The following is a 12,425-nucleotide window of genomic DNA, read 5'->3' on the forward strand; positions in this document are numbered from 1 at the left end:
ATTTGTAAAATTCTAGACCGTCAAAAATTCAATCATCAAGTAGTAAACATGAGACAAGGGAAAAGAGCAAGATGCCAAAAAAGCAGTTGATAATAGTTGACGATGAAGGTCAAAGCAAAATGGCAACCAAGAAGATAACAAACATCAAAGACGGTGAGGATCAAATCAAGATGCTAACAAAGAATTCCAACGAAGAAAATCATCTAGTCAAGATGAAAGCCAATGAACATGAGGGTCAAAGTGGGAAGAAGCCGTCTAGGAAGAAGGTGCCAATGAAGAAATCAAAGGTGGAAGATAATAAAGCTAAAATGAATACCAATGATGCTGATGGTCAAAGCAAGAAGCCGACCAATAAGAAGATACAGACGAAGGAATCGAATCAAGAAGATACCAATGAAGAAGAACATAATATTGATTCTCTCGTTCCAGCTATGACTTTAGATGAATTCTTCAAAAAATATGGGATATCATTAGATGAAAATGATGAAGAATATGAATATGATTATGATTATCACAATCCAAGTGTTGGTGATAGTAGTGACAGTCAACTCGGTAATTCCTTTATCCCTTTTTTCAATAGCAAATAGTGAAAGATGCCAACCTAACTCTTGTATTTAGTAGATTACTCTTTTATGCACTAGATTAGTATTCTTGTTAATATTCTCTAGTAATAACATTGGAAATAGGTACCAAAAAGAAAAAAGTTCGTGGTCCCACCCAACTCAAGCATATTCATGCTATGGAAACACAGATAGAGTTAACATGGTACAACGGCAAACCCATAGGCCCAACAAAGACACAGGTTCAATTGTTTAGTCGGTTCTTGGGTACACTTGCAAGAAACTCTAATTTGGTCACGTTATTATATACTAATTGGCAAGCTGTGTCCAGTGAGACTAAAACTTCAATGTTGGATTATGCAAAGGTGAATTGATCATTCTCGTTTTTAAATTCTTTACAAATAGGCTTAGCATGTATGATAAAATAACATAATTCTTTTATTTATTCGTAGTCTAAATATAACATTCCTAGTGATGCTGAACCTTAGGTGATAGATACCATTGGAGAGGCATGGAAGCAATTTAAGAAATGCATAAAAAAATTTCACTATATACCATACAGCTCATTTCAGAGAGATGATGAAAAATCGTCCAACGACTGTACCTGAACTGTATTTTCAAAAATTAGTTCAATTTTGGAGGCTCGATATCATCAAAGTAAGTTATTTTCACAACTCTCTTGGCTTTAGTGATGGTATCGTGTATTTAACTAACTCTATGTAATTTTATATTGCAACAAAATGTAGGTTATTTTTGAAAAAAATTGTGAAAAAAGATCCAAGCAAAAACGGAATCATCAAATGGGTCTAGTTAGTTTTGAATTAGTACGCACTGAATTGGTATTTTTTTGTGCTTTTTATTTAAGTATTTTTGCATCTTTCATGTTATATGTGTTTACTTAGTCACATGTTGGTGGTTTCTTTGTAGCGTGCAAAGAAGGAGGACAATGAAGATCCATCACAATCTGAGATGTTTGTTGTAACTCGCACGAACAAAAAGGGAGAAACTGATTCATGAACACAAGAGACGATTGTAAGTTGTCTAGTTTCTTAGAAAAGTACACCAAACAAGAAATGTGTTAGCTATTTTTTTATTCTGAAGCATTTGGGTGGATGCACTTATTTTGATCCTATTTGTGTGTAATAGGATCCTCTTCAAAATTTGAAATAATCAGGATACAATGATGATGAAATAGTTCAAACAGTTTTCGAAAAGGAGAGACATGGTAGACTTTGTTTCTATGGTCGATCAGTCACAAAATCCTCTCTTAAAAAGGATAAGGAAATCCGACAAATGCAACAACAACATAATGAAGTGGTTTCAACTATGGAGAAAAATCAAAATAGCTTAACTTCCAAGTTGGATGGTTTAACAAACTTGATTAAAACGGTGTTGCAACAAGTCAATCCTGGTATGAGTGCAGAACAAGTGCAAGTAATGATAGAAGCCACCCAACAATCTCCGCCTGACGTGAGTAGTGCACCAAATGATGTGTGGCGAAGCATTCCTCCTTCACTTGGATCGAACCATGTATCAAAGGATATGGAAGTAAGTACTGTTCAAAATTAGTAGTTAAATTAATAGTATGCTTTTGGTAAATGATATATCATGAATTTGAGTTAAAGTTAAGGTTTTAGGATTGTGAATAATTTATATTTATATATGAAAACTGGCTGCAAAACTGAAACAAACATATGCACAAGACAAGACTAGGCCTTTCATAGTGAAAACAATTGCTTGGCCTCTCAATTTGTGACGTACGTGGATGTCTCACAAGTGATGCATTTTTTTCTTGGAAAGTGCAGATGTTATGTTTAAGTGCTGAAAAAATTCATTCAAGAATTTTCATTCACCTTCTAATTTCTATGCTCTTCAATTCAAATCATATTGCTTATGTTTCTTAATTTGTTCATTTATACTACTAGTAACTTAGTTTCAATACACGAATTAGTCATATATGAAAACCTTATTTCAGCAGCTTACTTGCTAACTAAACGCAAAATCAAGTAAAAAAAGTTTAAAACTCCTTTTATTTTATCTTCCCCCAGTATTAATAATGAAAATGAGTTCTTTTTTATTATTTATTTATTTTGACCAATGAAGAAACTCGATGAATTACTGCGGCAAGTATAACTTGCAAAGTTCCAAAAGCAAGAAACTAAATAAGCATAGTTTATCTTATAGCCTTAGTTTTGCTCTATTCTAACATGTTTATTTATTTTGCTAGCAGGAAGACATGATGTGATGAAGAAAATATGTTCCATATATATATGACATGGGATGAGTCTTACAATGACTTTAGTTATGTAAATGTAATATTTTGATGTGTTCTGTACTTTTTGAGGTATTACATGTAATTGGATAAATTACACTCTATTTTGATTTGTGTTGTTTAGAATAAAAATTAAACATATCTATCTTATAATGAAACTTTTACGATTTAGATTTCTTGAGTTTCTTATTTTTATATTTATTTTGTGATTATCATCGTCTTGGGATGTGATTATAATTTAAAAATAAATTAAATCACATAAACAACAACAGGCTATAGTCACCGTTTTTAAAATAGGGTGACCATAGATAACCTATGGTCACAGTTTTTTACCGTGACCATAGATAAGGCTATGGTCACAATTTTAAAGATGGGTGACCATAGAAGTTATGGTCATGGTGGAAACTATGACCATAGATAAGGCTATGGTCACGGTTTTCACGCATGACCATAGATTAACCTATGGTTACGGTAAAAAAACGTGGCCTAAAGTGTCAGATTTTGAAAATTGAAACCATGACCATAGAAATCGTAACCATAGATCAAACAACCGTGACCATAAACCTATGACCACGAGAAAATAGGCCACAGTAAAAAATCTTGACCATAGATCCAAAACATGACCATAGATCTATGGTCACCATTTTTACTAGCTATGGTTACCATAGGCCTTTTTTTTTTTGTAGTGAACATGAATTTGAGAGGATAAATTTAAAATTATAAGTAAGAGATAAAAGTGTAAAAAATTAATATCTCATAAATAACGTATGTGCCTCACTTATTTAATGGTACATATATTTAGTGTCTCTATAGCCTGTATCGTGTGGCCATGTCCATCCATGTCTTAAAGGTAGCGTTTGGTGGAAAGACAGATATTGAAAGACTGAGATTGAGAGACAAAAATTGAAACAAGAATAAAACTCTAATTTAATTTGCACAAAAGATAAAATTGGAATTAATTAATTAAAATGAGAGCATTTTAAGTATAAAATATTATTAAAGTTTCAGTCTCTGTTTCTAAAAATATCAATCCCCTGTATCCCTATATTTTGAAAGTACTGAAATACTGAAATTTTAAAGATAGAGACAGAAATTTTAGTATCAGTCTCTGAACCAACAAACATGATACTATATTTCAGTCTCTCAGTCTCTGTCCCAGTACTACAAAACAAACGCTACCAAAGAGACACAACCAAACACGGCCTAAAGTAGAACACTGCCTGTATTATTCCACATAAAACCAAGAAGGGTAATTGCTTTGGTACCTAAGCTGTTTCAAAAAGTTAATATTAATATTTAATTTAAAAAATATATAAAAAAAATCTTATACAAATTTAATTTCCCCGTTTAAATGACACAATCATATACAAAAAGCACTATTCATTTTGTATGCAACTTAAATTGTAAATTATCCCAATAAAAGTTATAAATAAATGGAAGTCATACAATCTTCTCGAATTCGATACATATACATCACCATCACACCAAAACAAAATACAACTTCACATAGTAAATGGACACCACATAGCACATACATATATGCCCAAAATCCAGAACAAATCTGTGGGCACTGTGCAGCGGTTTTCATTTATGCACTCGAGAAATAGGACAGGAAAAAACTACTAGGGCCAGAGACATCTTAGGGTAAAAAATTCACAAAAATCAACCACAAAAGAATCTCAACCGTTGCTTTGGCTATCCAAGCTTCGTTCGTGCATGAAGGAAAACTGAACTGATGATGTGCATGGTATTCAGAGTAGTCGCTTTTATTCTACTACACTATAATTATAATATTATTATTATATTATTATTATTATATACTCTCTTTTTCATTTTCTTGCTGACTGGATGATGACGTGGCATTCGTATAAGGTGCACCAGCTGTAGGCACCGCATTGTTCCCATGCTGTTTTTTATGAGATTTTCCTGTTTTCTTGCCCTCTGCTTTCGCCCCTTCTTGTTGCCTTACTTTAACTCCTCTTATCATCTGTTAGCAAAACTTTTTATTATCATTGATATTCCCCATCAATTAAATTATATATCAGCTTTCTTCAAGAAAATAAACACTTCACATCTGAATATATCACTATGAAATCTCCCTCTTGGAGTCCATTGGCTTTAACAAAGTCACCTGAAAAATTTAATGAATACATTAAAACCCTAATAGCTAGTAACGAGGACTTACTTTAAAGTGTGAAAATCGTGGGAACTATCCTGACAATGTGAAAACTAAGGGAAAACCAAGAAGGGAAAAGTAGAAAAAGAAAATGCTGCCAGACTTTCTTATTCCGTCAGTTATGTTAAATTCTAGACTCCAAAATATGAAGGTGAAAACTTATGTGAAATCGACTTCACCTGATATCTTCACAGGTTAATATCTGAGAATCGTTAGATAAAAATTTAATCAAATAAGTTAAATCATCTAATGGCTCTCAGGTATCAACTTCACGTGAATCCGACTACAGCTAAGTTTCTACCAAATATAAATCCTTAAACCTAAATCCTAATATTGACTAATTAAAAGTTGACTCGGAGAAAACATGTATATAAATCATTAGGACTGCCTTTGCTTGGGCGACACCACCATCAATGATAATGACGAAACAATTTAATTAGGGAGCTAAGTATTTATTGGTAGAAATTTCATTAACTCATCATATAAACATTCATATATACTATATATATACATTCGAAGCTACGTAACATCCAAGATCCTACGAAAAAAATTCGTCTAATACCATGTCATGATACCACTCATCCCAAAATCCTACGTTGATGGGAAAAGGTAACACTAATGGTTACATCTCTAATACTCCCTAAACCTCCATTGTACACATTGTACAAATATTCCATTTGTTCCCTCCCTATACTTTCTCGTTGTAAATTTACTTTATACTTGTTTAATATTCTGTTTTTTGAATTTTTTATTAAAAGTAAATTTTATTATTTTCACTATATTTGCCTTTTTTTTCTCTCTATAAATTCAAACACCCAGCAATGTTAAAAATAAATTAAAGTTTCTAATTACCAAACAAAAAGGATGACAACTGAAAGCCAATAAAAAAAAAGAATATTAGCAAGTATAAGCCAAAATCATTGAAATGGAACCAACCTGTGTTCTCTAGCAAATACATCCTGCTTTTATTGTTTGGCCAGTATCTGATGCTCCAAGAAGAAACAATTCAAGAAAAGAGAAAATTTAGTTTCAATGAATCATAAAGATAAAAACAAGCAAGCAGAAAGGAAAATCCGTAAACCAAGACAAATGAAATGTCAAAATTAGACAATGAAGTCTCGGAATACCTATAGCGCATATTCCAAACACGAGAGGTGCCAATATCTTCCATTGTTATGGTGATTCCATCCCTTGCCTCTAGTTCTGGTAGATGTGTTTCTGCCTCTTTCTGATTACATTTTTCACACAACCAAATGAGAAATCAAATAATTACGTCATACATATGGGATATTTAAATTTGTTTACACAATCAGATTGCACATGAAATTATTACATATGAATGGGATTTTTCTTTAAGATAAACAGTATGTTTCTTCGATCCAATAATATAAATAACTTACCCAAAACTTTGTCCAATAATACAAGTCATTTGATTTGTTTAAGAATGTTTTAGTATTTTCTTTTAAGAATGCTAAATAAGGCATGTTCTTATTGATTTTGGCTAAATTTTTTTGTTACGAAATATTTTCATCTAACAAAATCAAAGGCTAAATTAGTCTAAACAATTTATTTATTTGTATAATTATGGATTTCTCAATATTTGTATTTATTTTTAACAAAATACCTTGCACTATTTGTGAATTGGAGTATAATGATCAAAGAGCAAGGATTTAATAAAAGAAATCTAAAAGGATAAAAACAATAATGCTGGTGAGAAAAAAGAAACAATTCATCCAAACAGCCTAAAGTTACCTTATTTAACACTTATTTTTTGTAGAGTACATTAAATAAAACCAAAAGTAACAAAATTTATTACTAATAGTTCTCTCGTTACTAAACACTCCAGGGTAAAAAAAAAGGAATGAATGATTACTTTTGGTAGAACAATTCTTCCCAGACTTCCAACATCGCTTTGCTTCAACACCTTTTGTAAAAGGAATCGTAAGTTCTTCTCCGACTTCCAACCCTACGAATGAAACATGTAACATCTATAATCAATCAGCAATGCCTATATCATCTATAATTCAGACTTATTATATTTAATATTACTCATTTATTTCTGTGATAATTAATAAAGCAAAATATAGTAACTTTTAGCTGATTTCTATTCTTTCCCAGACATTTTGTAAATCAAAACACTAAATCCCCCTGGTCTTCTAAAAAATACACGGAAAATGATACAAAACCAAAACAAGCTACATCATCATTAATCACTCATTAACCAAATTGAAAAAACTAGTCAACATTAATATGATATATCATAGGCATCAAACGACATTCTTACACACACTCATAGGTCGTACATTAACCACACAACATATAAGATTAACTTACCAATGCAAATCAAAATATTAGTAAGGACTAATAAGATCCACCAACCTGTCTCCTATCAGATGAGAGCCGACCCTGATGATGATAATTCTGTGTCTGCATGGCAGGTTTATCCACCACAGCCGACGGTTCCGCGGGAGCCACGGGCGCAACGGAAGCAACAGCACCAGCCATAGTTGGCCAATACACCCAATTAGCCGGAGCTGCAGATACAACACCAGTGCAATTTTCACCACCAACACCCAATCTTGCATTTGGATCAGAACCCTGACTCTGTAGATTAATATGATGCCTAGAATGAGAGGAAAGCCTTCTCTGCCTCGCCATCCGCTTCTTCCTCGCTTCTTTTGTAGCTGAGGGTCCTAATCTCATCAATCCATCACCATGTCCATGGAAAAACTGATAAGGGTACTGGTTACCGAAGCCACCCGCCGCCGGAGGTTGAAAACAATGGTCCCCAAATGGCTGGGTATAGTAAGCAGTAACAGTGTATTGAGAAGGAGGCCATGAGTTCGCTGATTCCAGCATATGGTATTCATTACCAGCCTGAAAATTATTGCTGCCATTCATGGTGTTTGCAGAAGCAGCGTTTGTGTAAGGGTCGCCAACATACCCAACCATGGGTTGTTGAAATTGCGGCTGAGGCTGAAACTGAGGCGGAGGAGCGGCTGCCATTAGAGGTGCTTGATCCATCCATGGTTGCTGCTGGGTGAAACATGTGTTTGGTTCAATGACAAAAGAACTCGAAGCATTTGCGTTGTTCTGGTTTTGATGAATTGGATTTTGAAACTGTTCCGTGAAAGGGTTTGCCACTGCGTTATCGTTATTATTTTCCTTGCGCCTTTTACTCTGAAGGTGGCTGGTTTGAACCCATTCAAGAATCAGCTTCAACAATTGCTTCATAGCTTCTTTTCCACCGCCCAATCGCTTAGCAGCACTCTCTATTGTGGATTTCTTAAGCTTCACGCTCCTCAAATCGCTCGCGGATACGCTATCCTTGTTCGACTTCAGCCATTCCAGGAACACCATACTCATTTCATCATCCGCAATTGCACCACCACCACCAGCATCTGCTTGGATCTCTACATCGTTATTGTTACTGGCTTCGCACAACCCAAGAAGCTGTTCATAATTATTGTTACTAACACCTTCCACTACTGCTTCTTGCTGTGGTCTAAGAACAACAAGATCATTTTGATTATGAACTACTGCAGGTTTTTCTTGCTTCTGTTGTTCTTCTTGCTGTGGCAAAACCTGATCCTCTTGTGTGAATTCCGCTAAGGGATTCTCTTCGCCTTGGAAGATAGACGAAGGGTCAAAGAACTCGTTGGCTTCTAGAAGCTCCATGTACCCAAAAGTGTCCATCACATCATCCATGCAATCAACCTCACCAACAACACCGTCAAATCCATCTTGATCCGGAAACTTTGGCTGTGAAATCTCCATGGAAGCTGTTGAGGACAACGCTCCCGTTGCGTCCAGTGGATCATGATGTTGCATGTAAAGTTGCTGTTTATTACTGCAGTTCCACTCTCCGTTGTTATTATCCTCCGCTTCTGGCTTCAGAACTGCCCAAGAAGAAGCAGACGACGAAGACGAAGAGGTTGCTGCGGTAGCCGTTGTGGTCGAGGTGGTTGAGCATGCTAGATTCTTCAATGGAAGTGTTGGAGTTGAAGACGAAGACGATGATGAAGACATGCATGGGAAATCAGGGAGAGGAGGGAATTGGTCGTAGAACATAGATGCATCTGTTTTCACATCCCCAACAAGTAAATCTTCTTGTTCTGTTGTTGTGTTGAGCCACAAATCTTTATCTGCATCATCAGCATCTGCATAAATCTCTGCATCATGATGATGATGATTGTTGTGGTGATGATGATTCATGGCTCCAAGACCAAGAATAGGGTCTACTGTTTCCGTTTTTGCCACCTTTGCATGCAGATCCAAACCTTGAACTCCCACTTCACACTCCATTTCATTAAAAGAGAGCACTTCAAGAAAACTAGATCTTTGTGAAGGAGAAAAAAAAGGGGGAAAAAAGAAAAGGACTAAGAAGAAATTTAAACTACACAAAAAAAGGTTAAACTTGAAGATCTTTGAGTTATGATGGCTTGTTATTTGTGTACGGATAAGTGCAAGACATGGGAAGAGATCTGGTGTAGTATAGTGTTGTTTCTAGTTAAGGAAGCAAAGAAGATAAGGGCCCGCTTTTGCTTTCAAAATCCTATGAAGAGAAGCAACATAAAGCATCTGGTTCTTCTATTTCTATACATCAACACAATCCACAAGGTGGGATATCAAGTTGGCTATATATAACATAAAAAGAAATAATATAGTAATTGAAGACCATCACAAAAACGAACCCTTTCTGTTACCTTCAAAGAAAGCGACTTTCTTTGTAAAAATATCTTCTTAATTAATATTTATTCTCAATTGTGTGTTTCGCTATCAGAACTCTTTAACAACTAAGTAAAATTCTTCTACAACAGCAGAAGAACACATACACATGCAACTCAAACTCACATCGCAGAGAAAATGAAGGAATAGTATAGCAGAAAACACAAAAAACTTGAAAAAGAACTTCTATATCTATTTATGGTGGATACAACTTATTACAAGATGAAAGAAAACACATTAAATTCAACAAAAAAAGAGACGTATGTGAGTGATGAATGTTACAAAAGAGTGAGAGAGAGAGAGTAGGAGAGTTTCTTCAACAAACCCAGGAAGCCAATCAAAAAAGGGTTAATAAGAACATGACCATTTTTTTCTGAGACAAGGCACATGCTTTAAATTGACTCTTGAAACCTTTAATAACCCTTATGATGATTCCACCACCGATGTGTGTATTCTGGTTTGTTCTGGGAAGTTTCACTTTTAATATTGTCCAAACCTTTTCTTTTTTATTTAAATTAAATTAAATTGAATTAAATTTATCTGACTTTTCTCTTTCTTAGATAAGTTCAAATGATGGTTTTCCGTTTTCTCCCTAAGCTAAAAACAAATGAAGTGAAGAGAGAGACAGAGACAGAGGTTGGTTTGGTGGTTTTTAGAGAGAGAGAAAGGCAGTTTTGGGTTTTAGAGTTGCCGCTTGTTTTGTTGAGGCGCTCTCCCTCCGGAATTTGTGCCTGCAGCCATACATACGTTCCTATACCTGAATGGTGAGTCCAAACGGTGCCACAGTCTTTATTAGAAAGGAAACCCTTACTAGAGAATAGAGATCGCACACCATCACTCGTGGGAATTTTGTTTCATTTTTTATTATTTTTAAAATTGCAATTCAAGAAAAATTTCATTTTAAGTATTACACGTACAAGACATTTGATTTACAAATCATATAAGTTGGAAGAAACTTAACAAAAAATACGGTGGCTTATATACGATTTTCACGGTGTGTTTCGTGTTCTTCCTTTTCCTCCTCCACTTCCTTCTTCTTCTCCTTCTTCTTCTCCTACTCTTCTTCTTCTTCCTCCATGAAAACGAGTTTCTTGTCAAATTTGTTTGATCTCCTTCGTACGTTCTCTTTTTACCTTTTCATTCGTTGTTTTATCTGCGTTTATCATTGGTATTCTTGCTTCGTTTTTTTTATTTTCATGGTTTTTGAAATCAAGCTTTGAAATCGTTTTAAAAATAATGGAACTTCAGAAATACACCCAAACGATTACAGAAATACACCCAAACGGTTACATGAATTCACTCAAACTATTATAGAAATACACCCAAAGGATTACAAAAATACACCCAAAAGATTACAAAAATACACCCAAATGATTTAAAAAATATACCCAAAATTTGTTGAAGTACACCTTATGCATAATTCAGAACTCTTCCTATTTCTCCTCCTCATCTTATGCTTCTTCTTCTTCTTCATTTTCTTATTTCATATTCTTATAATTCTTTTTGGGAGGAAAAAATCAAATAAAGAAGAAAAAAATACATAATGTTACAAAATCAAAAGAATAACGAGAAGAAACACGACGGTGAAGATAAAACACTTCAAAAATGAAGAAGAAGAAGAAAAAGAGGAGGAGCCACGAAAAAAGAAAAAGAAGGGGAAGAAAAAGAGGAGGCATGGAGAAAGAAAAAGAAGAAGAAATAAATGACTTGTATGACTTGTATAAAAAAACGCTTGTATGTGAAGAATTCCTCTTAAGAAAAATATGCTCATATTTGTTATCTTGGCATCAACATATTCTTGGTGTCCAAGGAAATAACAATAATAATAATCTATATATTTATATTATGGGTTAATCACCAAAAAACACTTCCGAATTTTACTATTAACAAAAATGTTTTTAAATAATTTAAAAACACCATAATAATACCCAACAGAAAATATATATTTTCAAAAAATACCTTAGAAATTGAATTTTGATACAATTTTTTACAAGCATAATTATAAAAATAATATATTATTATACACAAAATTGGTGATTTTTTGTTAAGTGTATAACTTTTTTAAAATTGTTTTTGTTAACAACCAATAATACTTTTAAAAAATCACAAAAAAATATATACTTAACAAAAAATCACCAAATTTTAAGAATAATAATATCTTATTTCTAATTATGCTTGCAAAAAATTGCATCAAAATTCAATCTCTAATGTATTTTTTGAGAAATACATATTTAATATTAGTTTTTTTGTAAGATTATCTAACATTAAATATGTATTTCTCAAAAAATATATTAGAGATTGAATTTTGATACAAATTTTTGCAGGCATGATTAAAAAAATGAGATATTATTATCCTTAAAATTTGGTAATTTTCCGTTGAGTATATATATTTTTTTGTATTTTTTTTGTTAACAACTAATAATACTTTTAAAAAATCACAAAAAAATATACTTAGAAAAAAATATTAAATTTTAAGAATAATAATATCTCTTTTTTTAATTATTCTTGTAAAAGATTACATCAAAATTCAATCTCTAAAGTATTTTTTTAAAATATATATATTTACTGTTGGGTATTGTTGTTATGTTTTTAAATTATTTAAAGGTATTTTTATCGATAGTAAAATTCGGATGCATTTCTGTCCGCGTTTGAATAATTCGAGGGCATTTTTGGTGGTTAACCCTATATA

General features: G+C 33.2%; 1 protein-coding gene across 1 annotated transcript; it reads right to left on the bottom strand.

Moving 5' to 3' along the window:
- Nucleotides 1-4,883: 4,883 nt before the first annotated feature.
- LOC107484309 (B3 domain-containing transcription factor ABI3) lies at nt 4,884-9,452 on the bottom strand. The gene is made up of 5 exons (XM_021140441.2): nt 7,388-9,452; nt 6,882-6,974; nt 6,136-6,236; nt 5,945-5,997; nt 4,884-4,963 (listed from the first exon to the last, which is right to left on the bottom strand). Exons 1-5 carry the CDS (start codon nt 9,311-9,313, stop codon nt 4,884-4,886), a joined length of 2,253 nt encoding a protein of 750 aa, XP_020996100.2. The 5' UTR covers nt 9,314-9,452.
- Between the last annotated feature and the right edge of the window lie 2,973 nt (nt 9,453-12,425).

Source organism: Arachis duranensis, chromosome 4, assembly GCF_000817695.3.
Source record: "Arachis duranensis cultivar V14167 chromosome 4, aradu.V14167.gnm2.J7QH, whole genome shotgun sequence".
NCBI lineage: Eukaryota > Viridiplantae > Streptophyta > Magnoliopsida > Fabales > Fabaceae > Arachis > Arachis duranensis.